The sequence below is a fragment of the Carassius auratus genome, unplaced genomic scaffold, assembly GCF_003368295.1.
Source record: "Carassius auratus strain Wakin unplaced genomic scaffold, ASM336829v1 scaf_tig00009852, whole genome shotgun sequence".
In the NCBI taxonomy this organism is placed as follows: Eukaryota; Metazoa; Chordata; class Actinopteri; order Cypriniformes; family Cyprinidae; genus Carassius; species Carassius auratus.
In genome coordinates, this window is record NW_020524082.1 from 13,953 (window position 1) to 35,975 (window position 22,023).

Below are 22,023 nucleotides of genomic sequence, written 5' to 3' on the forward strand. Positions count from 1 at the left end.
GTGATTGATATAACGTGTGTCTGTGGGATCTGGCGTCTGTGGTGTGATGAGGTAGGCGACATCCTCGCAATATAAAGAGATGTGGTTCCTATTTTTCAGAGTTTATTCTTCACATTTGGGACTTTATAAATCACAGAATATTCTTCTTTTTTAGTGCAATCTTTTTTTCATGCAAACTTGTGGTTTTATAATCACAGAATATCTGTTTCTTCATGGAAATTCTGAATTTCTTCTCTGAATTTTAACGCACTCCGCCAACGGCATATTATTATTATTATTATTATTATTTACCTACAACGGCCCTAATACGCCACATCTGTCTGTGCAGGAGCGAGCATTTAAGATACACTGTAAAGCGTCTCTGGGAGAGCTCATAGCGGTCAAGCTTTACTCCAAGCCGTTTATGGGTCTACTTTACAACCAGTGGTTCTGCGATAAGATCTCGGTCAACACGCCCGAAGGAGACAAGGTCCTGTTTCCCTGTTACTGCTGGCTGGACTGCAACGAGAGGCTCGTCTTACGGCCTGCTAAAGGTAGGCCCTCCCATTTATACACACACATGTACACGCACGCACACGCACGCACACACGCACACGCGCACGCGCACACACACGTGTATTGCTGAATAATAACGTTTGTGTCTTCATATGATGCAGTGTCAGATGCTCTAATAACAAGATGTACTGTAGTTTGATTTTTTATGTATCTTATGTATGGGTTAGCTATAGCTTAATGATACCATCAGCCTTTTTAAAATAAAGCACATTTGAAATCAAATTAAAGTGTCTATGATAAACATTTTTTTTACATGGATGACAAGTCATTTATCTATGATCAAGAAACGATATATACAAAATATACTGTAGCCTATTTTTTATTTCGGTTGCAAACATAAACAAATTTAGATTGTGAATTAATGTTGTCATTTGCATTTCAGCTTCACTTGTGTTCCAGGACACCAACCCGATATCCCAGAGGCAGAGGATGAGGCAGCTGGAGGAGCAGCAGAAGCTATTCAGGTTTGTCGTGTGTGAGAGTGAAGTGTCTGCTTTATATTATAATAAATACACTGAAATTAAACCCCTTCCATTGATACACAGCTGAATATTCTCCCCCAGGTGGTGTGTGTACGCGGAAGGTACGCCTCAGGTCATCGACTGCGACAATCCCCTCACTCTGCCAGCTGAGGTCCGATTCTCTTTCACTAAAGAGGCCGAGTTTTACTCCGGTGCAGGAAAGCAGTGAGTGGACAAGCCATGTTCTAACCTAACCCTGTGGTGTTCAAAGAGTGTGTGTGTAACACCGGCATCCTGGCCAAACCTGCCCCGTGTTTGTGTTTGTGTGTCTGTGTGTGTGTGTGTGTGTGCGTGCGCGTGTGTGTGTGTGTGGGACTTTCCATAGACGTAATGGTTTTTATACTGTACAAACTGTATATTCTATCCCCTTACACTAACCCTATCCCTAAACCTACCCATCACACACACACGCACACGCGCACACACACACACACGCGCACGCACACACTAAATGGTGATCTGACATAATGGATGTGAGGGACCAGCTTATACAGCAAGCACAAATGAGGATGATTAATCAAACACGGCTGAACCAATTGAACTCAATGATGGTGACCATGGTAACAAAGGAGTGGCAGGAAATCTGAACAAAGGAAAACATGTGACTAATGAAAATGGAGTCTCCGACTCCAATCAGCTAGAACTGGTCAAATATTCTGATTCATTCACTGGGCGAGGTGGGCGAGGAGCTGGGCGAGGAGGTGGGGAGGAGGTGGGCGAGGAGCTGGGCGAGGAGGTGGGCGAGGAGGTGGGCGAGGAGGAGGGCGAGGAGTTGGGCGAGGAGCTGGGCGAGGAGCTGGGCGAGGAGGAGGGCGAGGAGGTGGGCGAGGAGCTGGGCGAGGAGGTGGGCGAGGAGGAGGGCGAGGAGGTGGGCGAGGAGGTGGGCGAGGAGCTGGGCGAGGAGGTTTAATAACATGATTCATGGATTTTCAGTGTATTTTGCATGGAAGTGAATGGTATTCACAAAATAGCTTTGTCTTCTCGAAGACAAATAATATAATATCTAATAGTAACTACAAAGATGCTAACAACTAAAGCTAGGATGGACCATAGGTAGTATATTAAGGCTAGTTACGCTATTAATGTTTGCACTATGTACCTGTGTATTCTTTTTTGTGCAGGTTAGCTGCTCTGAAGCTAACTGGATTAGCTAACTGCAGAAAATCGTGGGAAAGCATCAGCCAACTGGAAGCAATCATTTGTGAAAACAGAGTGAAAACCATTGGTACTCATCTTAAATGAATGAACGGTTCAAAATGACTGTATTACAAATAAAGTACTGTCTGTACTGTAGCATATGTTCTGACACAGCATGCTTTGCAGAATACATTCAGAAGCACTGGGATGAGGACGAGTTCTTTGGCTACCAGTTTCTGAATGGCCTCAATCCCATGATGGTCCAGCGCTGCTCAAATCTGCCTGAGAATTTCCCCGTCACAGAAGACATGGTCAAAAACAGCCTAAGAGGCAGCAGCTTGCAGCAGGAGATGAAGGTACGCTACTTGCTACTGGCAATAATTTGGTCTGGATTGCTTTGGTTTTGCCTAATTTCCTGGGTTTCTTCATTATTTGGTGTGATCCACCCCCATACCCAGAAAGGGAACATCTTCTTGTCTGACTATAAGATGTTGGATGGACTGGTGGGAAATGTTGTCAGTGGCAGGCAGCAGTATCTCACAGCTCCCCTGGTCCTGCTGTACTGCAACCCTCACAGCATGATGCTGCCCATCGCCATTCAGGTGCGTATCTTGCATCCGAAGTGTAGAAATCCAGGGGTTATGAATATAACCTCGGCTCTTTGAGGGAGAACACAAGACATCCCCCTGTATGGGATATTGTTCCTTGAGCATGTAGAGGGATTAAAAAAGGTCTTCAGCTGGGAAATGCTCAAGAAGCGATATCTCAGGGTGATGTCGAAGTGCTTCGACCGAAAGAGAAGTACCTGGGGACCTAGGTGTGAAAGACACTGTTTGTACCATTTTCACGGATGTTCAAATTTAATCTGCACAGTTAAGGCAAAAGCCCAGCAAAGACAATCCCATCTTCCTCCCAACGGATTCAAAGGCCGACTGGAAACTGGCCAAGATCTTCGTCCGAAACGCAGAGTTTGGCGTTCACGAGGTTGACTTTCACCTGCTGAGAACTCACCTGCTGGCGGAGGTGTTCACCGTGGCCACGCTGCGCAATCTTCCCTCTCCACACCCTCTCTACAAGGTACTGAATCTGTCCCGCATGAGTTGGTTTGACATGTGAACAGTGAATTCACATGTGAACAGCATCATGCATAGAAAAACAGGGCCATCTTTGAGAGAGAGAGAGAGTCAAAAAAATTTACATTTCAAAACTTACATTCATACACTCACATTCAATCATTACATAATAAAATTAGAACATATAAACCCACATATGTATATAAGAAAAAAATTAAATTCAGAACCATCACATCATCATAAATGGTGCATAAAACCTCATTAACACACCATATTTCAATAAAACTCCTGACATCATTTACAATATTATAATACGCATACTCCAGTTTAAGCCTTCCTGCCACTAATCTCCTAAACATAATTTCAGGATCCGTAGATGCAAGTTGTAAGCCTTTGTGTTAGGGTTAGGTTAACGCTTTGTTCTTCCTAGTCTTCCACACTGACGATTTTGCAGTCCCAAATCAGATATCTCAATAAACACACTTTCTTCCTCATCAAAAATCCACACTTTAACCCTCCAATGAACCCTTTATTCGGAAAATCCTTGTTAAATTCCCTGAACCATTTCTTAAGATGTTTAAAGAGACTTAGTAGTCTTGCACCTCTTAAAAACAAATGTTCCAAATCCTCCTCTTCACCACAAAACCTACATTCCCCACCCACTGCTGGATTCGAGTGAGCCACATGTATGTCTGTAGCTATTGCCCTGTGAATAATCCTCCATTGTAGATCAGCTGTTCGCTTCTCCACTGGAGGTCTATACAGTGCTCTCCATCTGTCCCCCACGAGGAACTCTGGTGTCAACAGTCCTGGCCACCCAGAGGCTTTTACTCTACTGAGTGATTCTTGATGTATGACCTTCACTGTGATGTAATATATGGCCTTCTTTGATGTAGACTCAAAAAGTTTTATTTATCTTTGGGAATCCTTTCTCATCGTTTTCCTCCCTTGCGATGATCTCTCTGTAGCTGCTTGGTATTACATTAAAAATGTACTTATGACTCTTAGTGACTGTAATCCGTTCACCTCTCTGAGGGTCTTTGCTGATCTCCATCCATTATTGTCCAAGAGGTGCCCTAGATTTACAATGTTATCCCTTAGTAAGCATGTTCATATACTCAAAGAAGATAACATCCTTGTCTGGATAATTGAATTAAAAAACTAGGGTTCTTCAGTGACCCAGTGTCCTTGAGGATCAATGATGATGATGATGATGATGATGATGATATATACTTTATTTATCCCGAGGGATTTTCAAATATCCAGTAGCATCCGAAAAAAACATATGAAAACATACATGCATACATTTAACCTATAAAAATACAATTTAAATAAATTAACTTAACGTATAACACAATAGCCATAAAATTAAAATAAAAAATAACTTAACTTTTAACACGGTAACCACAATAAACAAAAACAATGAAAAGTACAAGATAGAGAGTGCAGAGGAAGGTAAAAATGATCAAGTCAATTTGTCTATTGTCCACATTGCCCTGACTTTGATCTGTTGTGCAGTCTGATGGCCAGTGGGACGAAAGAGTTTTTAAGTCTGTTAGTGGAGCTGGGACAGCAGTCTGCCACTAAACACACTCCTCTGTCCGATGAAGGTGCTATGCAGAGGGTGGTGGGCGTTGTCCAGAATGGACAGCAGTTTGTCCAGGGTCCTTCTTTCTGCCACTGTCACCAGATAGTCCAGTTCTGAACCCACTACTGAGCCAGCTCTCATTACGAGTCGGTCCAGTCTACCAGCGTCTCTCTTCTTGCTGCTTCCTCCCCAACAAACTGCAGCATAAAAGAGGACGCTGGCCACCACAGACTGGTAAAACATCTGCAGTAGTTTGCAGACCCCTGCCTTCTCAGGAAATACAGATGGCTCTGCCCTTTCCTGCAGAGAGAGTCCATATTTGCTGTCCAATCCAGCTTGTCATCTAATTGAAGCCCCAGATATTTATAGGTCCTGACCACCTCCACATCAACCCCCTCGATGTACACAGGCTGGAAATGTGGTTTCTTCCTTCTGAAGTCCACCACCATTTCCTTGGTCTTGGACGAGTTCAGCTGCAGATGATTGGTCCTGCACCACCTCACGAAGTCCTCAACTAGGCTCCTATACTCCCCATCCTTTTCATCCTTGATACAGCCAACTATCACAGTATCATCTGAGTATTTCTGCATATGGCAGAGCCCAGAGTTCTACTGGAAGTCAGATGTATACAAGGTGAAGAGGACAGGAGAGAGCACGTCCCCTTTGGTGCTCCGGTGCTGCTGACCACAGTGTCTGACATGCAGCTATTCAGTCTTACGTACTGTGGTCTCTCCGTGAGGTAGTCCGTAATCCATGTCACCAGGAGTGGGTCCACCCTCATCTCTGTAAGCTTGTCTCTCAACAGGAGCAGCTGGATGGTGTCGAAGGCGCTGGAGAAATCAAAAACAGATATCCTCACAGCGCCCTCTCCTGGTCCAGATGTGAGTAGGCCCTGTGGAGCAGATAGAGGATAGCATCCTCCACGCTCATCTTCTCCTGGTATCCAAACTGCAGTGGATCTTGTGCATGGTGAACCTGAGGTCTGAGGACATGGAGCAGCAACCGTTCGAAGGTCTTCATGATGTGTGATGTCAGTGCTACCGGTCTAAAGTCACCCGGCTCCCTGGGGTGTTTTTTCTTGGGAACCGGGATTAGACATGAGGTCTTCCAGAGCACTGGGACCCTCCCCAGCTGCAGACTCAGATTACAGACATGCTGGATTGGCTCCCCCAGTTCAGCAGAACATGCTTTAAGCATCCTTGGACACACTCCATCCGGGCCCACTGCTTTCCTTGGTCAGAGCCTCCTCAGCTCTCTGCTCACCTGATCCTTGGTAATGGTGATGGATAGGGGTGTTGAACTGTCCATATGTGTGGAGGGTGTGTGTAGTCTATGTGGTCTTGAATGCTTTCTTCTTCCTATTCAGGATGTCCTTGACATTACTGGTGATCCACGGCTTGTTATTAGGGAAGCAGAGTACAGTTCTAATGGGGACCACAAGTCCATGCAGAAGTTCAGGTAGTCAGTAGTGCAGTGAGTGACCCCCTCGATGTCCTCGCCATATGCTTCCTGCAGAATGCTCAAATCAGTACACTCAAAATCTCTCAGAGCCTCCGCTTCCTCAGGAGACCATTTCCTGAAGGAGCGTTTGGTCGTGGGCTGTCTCTGGATCTGTGGTTTGTACTGTGGCGTGAGCAGAACCAGGTTATGATCAGACTTTCTGCATCACCTCCAGAACTATTAGAGTGCTTCCTAATCAGAAGCCTTGGTTCAATGCGGATGTGCGCATCAAAATTAGAAACCGGTGTACAGCCTTTACGACAGGAGATATCGTGGAATACAAGCATTCCCGATATGAGCTCCAAAAATCCATCAGAGCCGCCAAGAGATGCGGTCTCAGATCAATAGCATCACTAGGGCCTGCAGCCTCCTCACTGTTCTGAGGTTTATGTGGACACGCCATCCTTTTATGGCCCACATCGCCACACTTAAAACACTTCATTTTGCTCCCTTAAAAAGTGGGATGTACATACACAAACTGTTGTAATTCCTACACCGTTCACCTGATTTAGATTTAAATACCCTCAAATTAAAGCTGAACGTCTGCAGCTAAAGCACATCTTGTTAGTTTCATTTCAAATCCATTGTGGTGGTGTATAGAGCCAAAAAGATTAGAATTGTGTCGATGTCCCAATATTTATGGACCTGACTGTACATATACATACACACACACACACACACACACACACATACATACATACATACATACATACATACATACATACATACATATATATATATATATATTTTTTTTTTTACAAAGATAAACAATAGATAAACAAAAGATGAACTATTAAACAAAGATACACATTATATAGGCCTGCACAGTGCTTTGTAAGGTCTACTAACATTACTGTTCAGGTATGGTCTAAAAATAAATCTAATAAAGTAATCAAATGTAAAATAACACTGCATAGTTTATCATAGGTGGATTAATGTTTATTAAAGCTGAAGTTATTTATTCAAGACCTGTGAGTGATTTTCTCTTTGCCATTTGTTGTTTGATTTGCAGTTATTTTGTCATGTTTATTAGACTGCGGCCAATTTAAAACCGAGTACTGATCTGAAACAGATTTTCTCCCAAAAATTTCCATAACTACGTCCATTTAAGACATAAAAGGTGTTTGAGTGAATCTCCAAGCAGGTCATTTTGACATATTTTTTGTGTACATTTGATTTAGACGCACACATGAAACCCAAAGTTGCTTGTCTCGTTGCGGTCTGTTTAGGAGCGCGCTCCGCCTTGTGAATTACATCTCTTGCACAGATCTGTGTGCTTTTTATAGCTCTTTTTATTATTAAACGCATCCCGCAATTTAGCAACTGCATTTTACAACAATCACCGAACGTGCTGATTCTGTCGTTAAGTTTGAGTTTTAGGGATTAATGACATAGGCTACTGCTGTGAAGGGAAGGAAGTTGCGCTAGACCAAATGTGGCTTATAGTTTTTAATGGTTTTACCTCAATATATAATTTTTAGAATCTTTGGAAGCAGAAATCTAAAATAAAATCAGACTAATATCACAGATCTAAAGTGTAACCACACGTCGCTCATTACAGTGCTGTCGTGTTGTGCGCGCAGCGCGCTGTGGCTCGTCTCTCTCTCTCTCGGGCCGCAATACCAAAAATGCATTACAGACAAATGATTTAATATTATTATACATAGAAATGGCTGGCGAGATAAAAAATAAATAAAAAATAAAATAAGGTCTTTATAGCAATAATAAATAGTATGTGTAATTTCTCCAGTACCGACAGCAGAACCGTTAACGTCCGAGCTTATTGATACAGCGGTCTTTCAAAATTCAGCCCCGGGGCCCGTTTAATACCGGGTTTCGGTACCCATCCCTAGACACACTTGACTCCATTACGCAGAGACACAATTGACTCCATTACACAGAGACACAATTGACTCCATTACGCAAGGACACACCTGAGTCCATTACGCAGGGACACACCTGACTCCATTACGCAGGGACACACCTGACTCCATTACGCAGGGACACACCTGACTCCATTACGCAGGGACACACCTGACTCCATTACGCAGGGACACAATTGACTCCATTACGCAGGGACACACCTGACTCCATTACGCAGGGACACACCGGAATCCATTACGCAGGGACACACCTGACTCCATTACGCAGGAACACATCTGACTCCATTACGCAGGAACACATCTGACTCCATTACGCAGGGACACACTTGACTCCATTACGCAGGGACACTCCACACACCTGACTCCATTACACAGGCATACACTTGACTCCATTACGCAGGGACACACCTGACTCCATTACGCAGGAACACATCTGACTTCATTACGCAAGGACACACTTGACTCCATTACGCAGGGACACATCTGACTCAATTACGCAGGCATTAGTGATGGGAAGTTCGGTTCTTTTCCGCAAACCGGTTCTTTCAGACAGTTCGTTTCAATGAACCTGTTCAAAAAACCGGTTCACCAGTTCTTTTACGTCATCACGTAATGACGTCAATAATATCGTCCCGGCGGATAGAAATACATTAAAATAAAGGCATTTGCAATCATAATTTAAGTAATATTAGGCTAATCATCTTCATAATAATCTTGGATAAGTTTCTTATATTTACGTTTTGCAAATGAACCCTGTAGTAGGCTACAGGCGATACAAACGTGGATGTTTTACATTACACAGGAACACATCTGACTCCATTATGCAGGAACACACCTGACTCCATTACGCAGGGACACAAATGACTCCATTACGCAGGGACACACCTGACTCCACTACGCAGGGACACACCTGACTCCATTATGCAGGAACACATCTGACTCCATTACGCAGGGACACACTTGACTCCATTACGCAGGGACACTCCACACACCTGACTCCATTACGCAAGGACACACTTGACTCCATTACGCAGGTGTAGCAACAATCACTTTCTGGGGAATAATTAACTCAAATGAAGTGAATATTCATGAGTCTATGAATATAACGTGCTTATTGCTTACAAATATTAAATTACCCAAAGAGGGAATATTTAATCATTTAAAGGTAACCTTTACTAGAATTAATTTAAGTTAATCTAGACAATCTGTTCGTCCAGCGAACTGGAAGCTAGACTTCCTTATCAAAATTCAATAAAAATACCCTTCTTACAAACTCCAAGAAATATTAATCTTCTGATCAGGAAAAAACTATATTTTCGGTGTCTGTACTACTAAGATTACTGAAATTAATTCATATAAAACAAAGCTCGTAGCATAGATCACACGATTCAGGGACTTCGATCTCAATGAGCAATAAAACAATTCAATTCAAGCAAATTATAGGATTTAATAAAAACAGACTAAAGAGTACATAACTACAATTCACACAGAGTAAATATGAGTATATAGCTAAAAACGAAAATACAATTTAAACAAGGTAAACGAACAAGAATAATAATGAGATAAATGAAAGAGAGAGATAAAGAGAGAGAGAGAGAGAGAGAGGGGGGGAGAGAAAGTGAAAGTGAGAACCAATCTCAGCGTGACAATTTCAAACAGTTAACTTTGCAAGAGACCCCAAGTCATTGAATAATTTCACAAATATGGAATAGCCTAGACAACCTTAAACAGCAATTTTAGTTGCGATATAAGAAAGTACTTGCTTTGATCTGGCTCTTGTGTGTAGCTGCGCTCAAATTGTCCGGTCTGTGCGGCCTCAGCGTGGTTCTTTCCAGAGCAGATGATGCGCGAGCTCGATGGTTAACGCGAAGGTAAACTTTGCCAAAAGATGACTAGACTTAAGTTCGTTTGGCTCGTGAAGACAATTGAACGAAGTCAAATATCCGAAGACAATAAAGAAAAACTAGAATGAAACGAAAAGTAAAGAAGAATAAACGGAGAACTTCTTGAAGTCCGGTTTCAAAGCTGGGAACCCTCTTTTCTCTCTGGCAGAATGCCCAGAATACAGGTTTCCCTGAGCTTTTACGTAAAACCAGGTTTACACCTATTTTTCAGTATGAGCCAATGAAGTGTAAACAAACTGAGGCGGGAAAAATCTTCTTTGTTTGCTGATCTCCGCCCACTGGTCTAATTTATGGCAATGACAAGATTAAACATTTTTCTTAAGCAAGATCGTTCCTCTGAAACAATGCATCTTTTTGTAATTTGCTATCAAGATTCGTTACAGTCGTGTTTTTACGATTATACAGACACCAAGAACTATGATTTTACCAATCCCGTATACAGAGGTACAGAGTTATTCTTAACTAAATGCATATAAAGTTTGCATTAAACACACAGTAACATTCATATATTCCATTATGCCGCATACATACATTTGAGCACAAAAAGGGAGACATTAAAATACATTTAGAGGTAGTTTAAGTAAAAAGGTCCATGGGCTAGCCAACTGTTTTTGAGTGTGTGTGCGTCTCATGAATGTGTGTGCGTCTGTTTCACTGGAATGTGCGATCAAGAAGGGGGGGTGTTTGTCTTCCCTTTTGAAGTTCGATATCGCATCTCTGGATAGTCTCAGAGGTGTTATAACTCTCATCCACGCCAGGACGTTGCCGTCATGGCGGTGCCCAGGGTGGTGAGTTATGTTGTAAGAGGGTTGTAAAACGAAAGTCCTTGTTTTTTCTTTAACTCACGTTCTGGTCTTTGAGTGTAGAATGTGTCAAAAGGGTCAGGATTCATTAATATGGAACAGATGGTTGAATACCATCCGCTCATTGGTGTTACACAGGCATACACTTGACTCCATTACGCAGGGACACACCTGACTCCATTACGCAGGAACACATCTGACTCCATTACGCAAGGACACACTTGACTCCATTACCCAGGGACACATCTGACTCTTTTACGCAGACATTAGTAATGGGAAGTTCGGTTCTTTTCCGCAAACCGGTTATTTCGGACAGTTCGTTTCAATGAACCTGTTCAAAAAACCGGTTCACCAGTTCTTTTACGTCATCACGTAATGACGTCAATAATATCGTCCCGGCGGATAGAAATACATTAAAATAAATGCATTTGCAATCATAATTTAAGTAATATTAGGCTAATCATCTTCATAATAATCTTGGATAAGTTTCTTATATTTACGTTTTGCAAATGAACCCTGTAGTAGGCTACAGGCGATACAAACGTGGATGTTTTACATTAAACAGGAACACATCTGAAAATGAACCCTGTAGTAGGCTACAGGCGATACAAACGTGGATGTTTTACATTACACAGGAACACATCTGACTCCATTATGCAGTAACAAACCTGACTCCATTACGCAGGGACACACCTGACTCCATTACGCAGGAACACACCTGACTCCATTACGCAGGAACACACCTGACACCATTACGCAGGAACACACCTGACTCCATTACGCAGGAACACATCTGACTCCATTACGCAGGGACACACTTGACTCCATTATGCAAACACACAGGTGGCAGTGACTCTCCCCCGTTTGGGAAAGATGCCATCCCAACACATCCCAAAAACAACTTAACCTAACCTCAACTTAAAGGTTCTCTACGTGATCCTGGGTGACGTCACTTCTTGATGACATTAAAACTTTTGTCAAACAAAATGGAGGCTAGCTAGACCCTCCCTCCTCCTCATCCGCGCACTAACCCCCCAAACCCCACCCCCAAATCTTTCTTGTTGGTTATTAGCTGGAACACTGTTTGTTATATTTCATGGTGCGGCAGTGCGGGTAAGACCAGTTTGTTTTTGTTGCCGTTTGTGGAGCCTGGGGTGTCTCCAGAGACAGCGTTTTTTACAGTGTGTTCAGGGCACAGGCAGCTAGCGGATAGTAAGGAGATGTTTGCCGTATGTGACAAAAAATGTTTTGGCCTAAAAAGCGCGTGAGATCACTTAGAGCACCTTTTTAAGATGAAAAATAATGAAAAAGTAAATAATAGTCAACCTCTTTCCTTCCGTAGCTCCTCTTTCCCCATATCCGATACACGCTCCAGATCAACGTCATGGCACGGAGTCAGCTGATATCCGAGGATGGGGCCATTACAAAGGTATGCATATGTCATGGTTAAAGAGGCACTAAAGGTCTTAAATTGTAATCCAATACACTTTTTGTTGTATTCCGTTCACTATCCTATGAACCTGCAAACATATCTTGTAAGATTGTTAAAAAAAAAAAAAAAAACATAATGGCTCTTAAATGTTATCTGTGATGACCTGACTTCTTGAACAATCTACTATTTTACTAAAAAAAAAATTCTTATTTAAATTTGAGGGAAATTATTATGGGATTTGTGGTGACAGAACTTAGTTTATACAGTAGCCATTAACCTAACTTTATGTCATGTCTTCTCTCCGTTAATGATACCACTCTTAGTATGCAGGAGTAGGTGGAGAGTCATTGGTAAGGTTGATGAAGCGTGCTACTGCCGCCCTGACCTACAGCGCCCTCTGTCTTCCCAATAACATATCTGAGAGAGGCCTGGAGACTGTACCCCACTACTACTACAGAGATGATGGGATGAAACTGTGGGATATCATCAACAAGTAAGACTACCAGTGGAGTTTAGTCCAGTGTTTTATTGATAGGCATTATGCGTTCTAGTGTATGTGTTACATAATACGCCTAGTTTTTAGGGCTGACTAATACATCCTGGTGGAATTTCTGATTCAAATTTCAACAAATAGGGGAGAGTGGTCATGTGACTACATATTTTTGAAAAGCAATCAATTTTACTCATCCTCCAAAGAAGAGAGATACATGGCATGAGAGTTAAAGGGATAGTTCACCCAAATTTGATAATTCTGTCAGTAATTACTCACCCTCATGTTGTTCCAACCCCGTAAGAGCTTCGTTAATCTTCAGAACACAATTTAGGATATTTTTGATGAAATCTGAGAGCTGTCTCACTCCTCCATAGGCTTTCAGAGGGAATGAATCTTGCTGGGTCAGAAAAGTTATCAAAGAGATCGTTAATATAGTCCAAGTGACTACAGTGGCTCCATCTTAAGTTTATCAAGCGACGAGAATACTTTTCGTGCGCAAAAACAAACAAAAATAACGACTTTATTCCACTATTCGTTTCATTCTCTATGAGGCTTGAGTGAGTTTACGTAGTATAATAGTGTAGTGCGTCTGTGTTGCACGTCACCACGTAGGCTCACTATTGGCTAAAGCTGGTCATGTGTGTGATGCGTGTGACGTACAACACAGATGCGCTGCGTCAGGACACTGACTTCCGGCCCAACACTTCGAGCAAACCGCCATTATGATTTCTAGCTGCGATTTTGTAGTCCAAGTTCGAGGATGCAAAAGTTACGAGAGGGTACGTCCAAATGTTGGGTTGTTGGATGTAGTAACCCACACGCTTCATTACACCGTCTCCCAGCACCAGAACCTCTTCAAAGTGCCTGGTTGAGTTTTATTTTTCACGGAAATGTACCCACATCTGTGAACTGCCGAGCTTGTAACAGGGCGCATGAGAGAGAGACACGGTCACACGTGTGCATCAGGCGAAAGTGTAAACAAGAATTCACCGTCTCCAAACTAGGCACTGTCGTGCTCTCTCTCCCTCACACATATTAATCAAAATAAATCGACACGGTGGTAAAAGGTCGGAAGACCAGTTTCTTGAGGATCATATCTCTGCTATCAAATTACAAAAATGGCCGAACAGGGTGGAATTGAACCTCTGCAACTTGGAGAGAGGGCAGGGTATCAAGTGTCTCTATTGGATTTAAAGAGAACGCAACAAAACGAGTTGATCTCAGACGCACATCAGAAAGGGGGTAGAAAAGAGACCTGTGGAGCTATAATTATGATGAATTCAGACCCAAGCATTGCAGTTCTGCTTTATATAGACCCCAAATGTATGATTTATATGTAAAAAGGAATGATTTAAAAGCATGATATGAACCCTTTAAGAAATAAATGCAAAGCAAATCTACAAAAAAGGTAAGCTGTAAATATGTAAACCTGGAAAACATCTGACTGTGAGGTTGCTTACAGGTTTGTTGCAGCTTTCTTGTCACACTACTATCAACATGATGCAGACGTGAAGAAGGACACAGAGCTGCAGTGTTGGATCAGTGAGATATTCACCAATGGCTTCCTGGGAAGAGATTCCTCAGGTCTGTTGCATCAGGGCTGTTGCATTTGAATATGCTGCAAGTGTGATTTCTGGTGGAATAAAAATGTGTCTAGACTAATAAGGAATTGTTGCCATATTAGGACATTTAATCCAACAAAGGTTTATTTTCTTTTTTGAGTGCGTGTTCAGATCAGTATTTGCACAGCATAAGATTTAGTGCTGTGAAACTTTAAACTTTAGAAACTTTAAACTCTCTCTTTTCCAGCACTTTAGACACAGTTGCTCCTTTGCGCTTAAAGAAGATTAAAGAAAATAGTCCAACGCTGTGGTACAATGAGCACACTCAGGCCCTTAAGAGAGCAGCCAGAAAAATGGAGCGCGACTAGAAGAAAACAAAACTAGAGGTATTTTGCATTGCATGGAAAGAGAGCACAATTTCATACAGAGAGGCATTCAAAGCTAGTTCTGCTTATTTTTCAACCCTATTCGAAGAAAATAAACAAAACCCTAGGTATTTATTTGAAACAGTGTCAAAACTAACAAAAAATAAAACTCCTAACCCAGACGTTACCATGCTGCACAGCAGTAATGACTTTATGAACTTCTTTACTTACAAGATTGATAATATCACGGAGAAAATTATAACTATGCAACCGTCTACTACAGTATTGCATCAGGCAGTCCATTGTAGTCTCCGTGACTAAAAATTCGATTCATTAATTTCTATAGGAGAGGAAGACTTATCTAAACTCGTTAAATCATGTAAACCGACAACATGTAAGTTAGACCATATACCAACTAAGCTAATGAAAGAAATGCTTCCTGAGGTCATAGATCCTCTTCTTAATATCATTAATTCATCTTTGTCATTAGGATACGTACCAAAAGCTTTTAAGCTGGCTATGATTAAACAGCTTGTTAAAAAACCACAACTTGATCCTACAGAATTAGTCAATTACAGGCCGATCTCCAATCTACCTTTTCTGTCAAAGATACTAAAAAAGGCAGTATCTTCACAATTATGTTGTCACGTTTAGTGTTTTGTTCATGTTATGTTTGCCCACGTGTTTCTTTGATTTCATCCCGGTCACCTGTCTTGTTCATTACTGTCATTATTAGTTCATTTGTCCCAGCTGTGTCTCGTTTCCCTGATCTGTTCTCTGTGTGTATTTAAGCCCTGTGTGTTTCCTTGTTCTTTGTCAGTTCTAAACGTCGTTGTATGTAGAGTGTGTTGCTGCCTGTCCTGTTCTGAGTTTAATTCCCATTAAACCTGAGTATGGTATGTTCAGCATTGTCTCCGCCTGCCTCCCTGCAACCACTTCCTGACATATGTTCCTTTTTAGAAAGAAATGATATCTGCGAGGATTTTCAGTCAGGATTTAGACCGTACCATAGTACAGAGACAGCTCTCATTAGAGTCACAAATGATTTTCTCTTCTCATCCGATCGTGGTTAGATCTCTCTATTAGTGTTACTCGATCTCAGTGCTGCATTTGATACTATTGACCACAACATCCTTTTAAATAGACTTGAAAATTATGTTGGCAATAGTGGAATTGCACTAGCATGGTTTAAATCATCAACTGGGGATGTCGTCGGACGGTGGAAGGAATACTTCGAGGATCTCCTTAATCCTGCCGTCACGTCTTCCATCGGGGAAGCAGAGGCTGAGGGCTCAGAGGTGGCCTCCTCCATCACCCGCGCTGAAGTCTCCGAGGTAGTCAAGAAACTCCTCGGTGGCAAGGCACCGGGGGTGGATGAGATCCGCCCTGAGTACCTCATGTCTCTGGATGTTGTGGGGCTGTCTTGGCTGACACGTCTCTGCAGCATTGCGTGGTGGTCGGGGACAGTACCTCTGGGATGGCAGACCGGGGTGGTGGTCCCTCTTTTTAAGAAGAGGGACCGGAGGGTGTGCTCCAACTACAGGGGGATCAGCCTCCCTGGGAAAGTCTATGCCAGGGTACTGGAAAGAGAATACGGCTGATAGTCGAACCTCGGATTCAGGAGGAACAGTGCGGTTTTCGCCCCGGTCGTGGAACACTGGACCAGCTCTATACCCTCTCCAGGGTGCTGGAGGGTTCATGGGAGTTTGCCCAACCAATCCACTTGTGCTTTGTGGATTTGCAGAAGGCATTCGGCTGTGTCCCTCGGGGCATCCTGTGGAGGGTGCTCCAGGAGTATGGGGTCCTTTGCTAAGAGCCGTCCGGTCCCTGTACGACCGGAGCAGGAGCTTGGTTCGCATTGCCGTCAGTAAGTCAGACTTGTTCCCGGTGCATGTTGGACTCCGGCAGGGCTGCCCTTTGTCGCCGGTACTGTTCATAATTTTTATGGACAGAATTTCTAGGCGCAGCCAGGGGCCGGAGGGTGTCAGGTTTGCGGACCACACGATTTCGTTGCTGCTCTTTGCGGATGATGTTGTCATGTTGGCCCCTTCAGACGAGGACCTTCAGCGTGCACTGGGACGGTTTGAAGCAGAGTGTGAAGTGGCTGGTATGAGAATCAGCACCTCCAAATCCGAGGCCATGGTCCTCAGTCGGAAAAGGGTGGCTTGCCCACTTCAGGTTGGTGGAGAGTTCCTGCCTCAAGTGGAGGAGTTCAAGTATCTTGGGGTCTTGTTCAAGAGTGAGGGAAGGATGGAACGGGAGACTGACAGACGGATCAGTGCAGCTTCTGCAGTAATGCGGTCGATGTACCGGTCTGTCATGGTGAAGAAGGAGCTAAGCCGCAAGGCAAGGCTCTTGATTTACCGGTCAATCTACGTTCCTACTCTTACCTATGGTCATGAGCTTTGGGTCATGACCGAAAGGACAAGATCCCGGATACAGGTGGCCAAAATGAGCTTTCTTCGCAGGGTGGCTGGGCGATCCCTTAGAGATAGGGTGAGAAGCTCGGTCCCTCGGGAGGAGCGCAGAGTAGATCCGCTGCTCCTCCACATCGAGAGGGGTCCGCTGAGGTGGCTCGGGCATCTGTTCCGGATGTCTCCTGGATGCCTTCCCGGGAAGGTGTTCTGGGCGCGTCCCACCGGGAGGAGACCCCGGGGAAGACCTAGGACACGCTGGAGGGACTATGTCTCCCGGCTGGCCTGGGAACGCCTCGGTGTCCCCCCGGAAGAGCTGGAGGAAGTGTCTAGGGAGAGGGAAGTCTGGGCATCTTTGCTTAGACTGCTGTCCCCACGACCCGGCCCCGGATAAGTGGAAGAAGATGGATGGATGTATGGATGGTTTAAATCATACCTATCTGAACGTTATCAGTTTGTAGCAGTAAATGACAACATGTCTTACCGATCAAAAGTTCAGTATGGTGTACCACAAGGCTCAGTACTAGGACCGTTGCTGTTCATTCTGTACACGCTACCCTTAGGAGATATCATCAGGAAGCATGACGTTAATTTTCACTGTTATGCTGATGATACTCAGCTCTACATTTCTTGACGCCCTGATGAAACTTACCAATTCACAAAATTAACGGAATGCATAGCAGATATAGAAAACTGGATGACTAGGAATTTCCTACTACTTAATTCTGAAAAAACAGAGATTCTAATTATTGGACAAAAACCTTCCTCCCTAGAATACTGTCTAATACTCGATGGCTGCTCTGTCAAGTCCTCGTCGCTCGTTAGGAACCTGGGTGTGCTCTTTGATACCAATCGTTCATTTGAAAGTCACGTGTCTAGTATCTGTAAAACCGCATTTTTCCATCTAAAAAAAATATATCTAAATTACGTCATATGCTCTAAATGAATAATGCAGAGCAATTAGTTCATACATTCATGACATCAAGGCTAGATTATTGTAATGCTCTACTGGGTGGTTGCTCGACGCACTTAATAAACAAACAACAGCTGGTCCAAAATGCAGCAGCTAGAGTTCTTACCAGAACCAGGAAGTATGACCATATTAGCCCAGTTCTGTCAACACTGCATTGGCTCCCTATTAAACATCGTATACATTTTAAAATATTGCTAATTACTTACAAAGCACTAAATGGTTTATCTCCCCAGTACTTAACGCGCTATAGTTCTTCACGTTTATTGCGATCTCAAAATTCCGGACAGTTGATAATACCTAGAATATCAAAATCGACTGCGGGCGGTAGATCCTTTTCCTATTTAGCAGAATTCTGGAACAGTTTTCCTAACATTGTCCGGGAAGGAGACACACTGTCAGTTCAAATCTAGACTAAAAACACATCTCTTTGGCCTAGCATACACATAACACATTATAGACTTATTTAATTCAATGTTAGGCTGCAAAGTTTAGACCAGCCGGGACTGGGAACACTTGCCGAAAATCCTGATGTACTTGGTACATCATAAGAAGGATGGCGTCTACGCTAATTTTTTATTTTAAGGTTTACCGCAGTCCGCCGGATCCAGCCCGTATCCAGATCTGATGAAGGACCAGTGCCAGGACACGACAACACCACTGTCCTGTAGTGTCCACTAGTCTCTCCCCTGTGAAGGCCTCCTTTCACTTCCCTTTACCTCTATACAGATACAATGTTGTCAGGAAAATTCTGGTTACGCGAAAAAAATTCTGTATTATAAATGTTTAAGGCCTAACAAGTAGTTTGTTGAGGGTTGATTTGTGAAGAAGGTCTACACACCTGCACACATATATATTCAAACGCCCATACCTATCGACCGAACACGTAATGTGCATGTACGCCTGTCTGCATTTTCGCAACTTCACTGTTACGGTAATTTCTATTATCACTGTAAAGCTGCTTTGAAACAATCCATACTGTTAAAAGCGCTTTATAAATGAAGGTGACTTCACTAAGATAGACATATTTGCTTTGAGGCACAACCTCTTTTGTAAAACTTTTTTATGGAAAATAATTGAACCAGATCAATAGTCAAAATGAGTTTGGTTTATGACTCGACTTTCCATTTCAGATTGTGTGTGTGTGTGTGTGTGTGTGCTTGCTTGTATAAACATCCTGATCCTAACCCTAACCCTAAATTGAGTTCCTCACAGAAATAACCTTTCATTCTTCTTCCCAGGAACACCATCATCTTTTCAGACTGTGAAAGAACTTATCAAGTTTGTCACCATGGTGATCTTCACTGCATCAGCCCAACATGCCGCTGTAAACAATGGACAGGTCAGTTAGAACAAGTAAATTAAATTCCAATCCCACAGAGCCATTAAAGCTGCAGTCTGTGGTTCTAATCTCACACACATTTCCTCAAATCCAGCGAATTGCTCCACACATTTATTTAGCTGTACGTTCGTGGGTATAGTTCTGTTCCAACGTTTTGAGACCTGTGTGTTGAGCACACACTGGGATTTTGACCAAAATTTGGCCGTCTGAGACAAATTTAGCAAATCCTAAAAGATTCATCTGATCTTTGGCTAAATTCTAAAGTCTTTGTTCATTAGTGTAGCCTGTGAATTCGAGGCATTCTATGTTGCCCTCTCTCTTTTCCCTCTTTCACTGCTTTCGATCACTTTCACTCCCTCTCGGGTTGCTATGGTACCTAATGTGGGTGGGAGTGGTCAGAAATTGGGAACAGGCAGGTTTATAGGCACCTGGGGTCCTCATGCCGGGAGCGATACATTGTAGTTAGCTGCTAACGTGTCAGAGTGCAGCAGTGCTTTGGGGTGCTGTTTGTAGCGCAAGGTATGTCCAAACAATGTGTTGTATGACTAATTATTATTTGGGTTCAGTGCACTGAGCGAGATCTTATTGTTTTGATGGGTTAAGGGGTTGTAGAGTGCTTGCCAACGGCGCTATTGTTTGTGTGGGTGCACTCTTTCGAAACAACATGTTTGGAATGCCTAGACTGACGAGCGCAGAGGAGTGCTCCGTGACCTTGGGGAGATTGTGACGTACCGGAACACGGTCTGTTCACCCAATCGCTAGATGTGATTATTATGTGATGGTTATGATTATGTATTTGGTTAAATGTGTAATGCAGTGTTTTATGATCTTTGCTGAAAGGGGTAAGGGTAGAGGACTTTATCTCTCAGTAATGTTATCGGTGTGGGTGCGTGTGTTTTATAGCTATATGTAATAGACTGACTTATTATGAATTTTAGGGGGGCATGGAGCTCTTAACTGAGTTTTCTTTGTTTGTATTTTAAGGGGCTGCCACAATCCGATTGTCGGCTGCTGTTCTCTCGAATGTGTGTAAATGTGTATGAATGTACAGGTGCTGTGTTTTTTTTTGTTAGGCACGTTTCCGACTCTTTATTTATTTTTTTTATTTATTTTTTTCTCCCGCTACCTGGTGGATTGTAAAAGATTGATGTTAGTGAACTGATTGTGACCACCGGCTAGCGGGTTCCCTTTTTTTTTCTGTTGTTGTTTTGTTCCTTCCCCCTCCCTATTCATAGTCTTGGGGTAGATTGGGCCCATAGGATAGACAGGCTTATTAGGTTCTAGTCTGGTTTCCTTAGTGTTTCACCCATTTCGAACTGATGTGTGCAGTGTAGTGCTGTGATGTGTGTATCAAGTGGCATGATTGCTGTGGTTATGTAGGCTGAGTTTGTAGTGTTGGTTCTACCATAAGAGTGGTGTGCTTTAGTTCACTTGTGGTATTGAAACCTAGGCTTGGTCCAGCTTGTAACCCGGGGCCCGCCCTCCTATGACTTATCCCTTTGTCAAATTATGTATATTTTTTTTATTTTTTATTTACTGATAACCAAAAGCGACTGAATTTTAATTCAAGAAAAAAAATAAAGATTGTACTTTTCTACTTTGCTAAACAAAGCCTGTGCGTGTGCTCTTTTTGTAACCGAATCCCCTTGCCATTACGGGTTTGGTCCAAGGGGTGGTGTAGTTAGCATTGCCATAGCCCTTCTGGGGGGCTACATTAGTTTGACATGTTCACCGATAGCCCATTTTCATTTATATAAGTTATATAATACATCTACGATGCTAGCATACACCTATTTCTAATGGATGAAGCATTGGCCTGGAAGAGAGGTCATCAGGTGGTCCTCAACCTTCACTGGGTGTTTCGACCCTTAACCACTACACCCTCCAGTTGGCGGGTCAGCAGTGACTGGCCAGGTCACTGCCCCTCTTCTCCAGGCTTCCAGCTTGTTTCCTCTCTTGTGCCAGAGCCAACAGGAGGTACTCTCTGACACTTCTCCCAACGAACGGCTGCTTTCCTCAAGTGGCCTCTCAATCCAACCCTACTGCGTGTATTGCACCAAGTGCTTGGGGGGGCACCAAAAAATCTGGGTCGTGAAAAATCATCACAATAGGCTACTAGTATAAATAACAAATAAAATATGTCTAACAGTGAATGATTATGATGGCAGCATTACAGGTCAAAGTCAAAATGAATCAGAATATTTGTCCAGTTCCAGCTGATTGGAGTCGGAGAGGAGAGGGGGAGAGACTAGTGGACACTTCAGGACAGCGGTGTCGTCGTGTCCAGGCGCTGGTCCTTCATCAGATCTGGATACGGCCTGGTTCAGGTGGACAGCGGTAAACCTCGGGATAAACAGAGAGACTGATATTAGCGTAGACGCCATCCTTATTATGATGTACCAAGTACATCGGGTTTTACGGGAAGTGTTCCCGGTCCCGGCTGATCTAAACTATGCAGCCTAACATTGAATTATAGAAGTC

General features: G+C 43.1%; 1 protein-coding gene across 1 annotated transcript in view; it reads left to right on the forward strand.

Moving 5' to 3' along the window:
* Positions 1-241: 241 nt before the first annotated feature.
* LOC113072679 (hydroperoxide isomerase ALOXE3) overlaps positions 242-22,023 on the forward strand; it is a gene marked incomplete at its 5' end in the record, with an annotated part of 35,511 nt that continues 13,729 nt past the window's right edge. The window contains 11 exons of the mRNA XM_026245652.1: positions 242-533; positions 938-1,019; positions 1,119-1,241; positions 2,198-2,301; positions 2,400-2,569; positions 2,672-2,815; positions 3,087-3,290; positions 12,307-12,393; positions 12,720-12,889; positions 14,352-14,473; positions 19,442-19,542. Of these exons, the coding sequence (XP_026101437.1) occupies positions 242-533; positions 938-1,019; positions 1,119-1,241; positions 2,198-2,301; positions 2,400-2,569; positions 2,672-2,815; positions 3,087-3,290; positions 12,307-12,393; positions 12,720-12,889; positions 14,352-14,473; positions 19,442-19,542 (1,599 nt within the window). The remainder of the gene's footprint in view (positions 534-937; positions 1,020-1,118; positions 1,242-2,197; positions 2,302-2,399; positions 2,570-2,671; positions 2,816-3,086; positions 3,291-12,306; positions 12,394-12,719; positions 12,890-14,351; positions 14,474-19,441; positions 19,543-22,023) is intronic.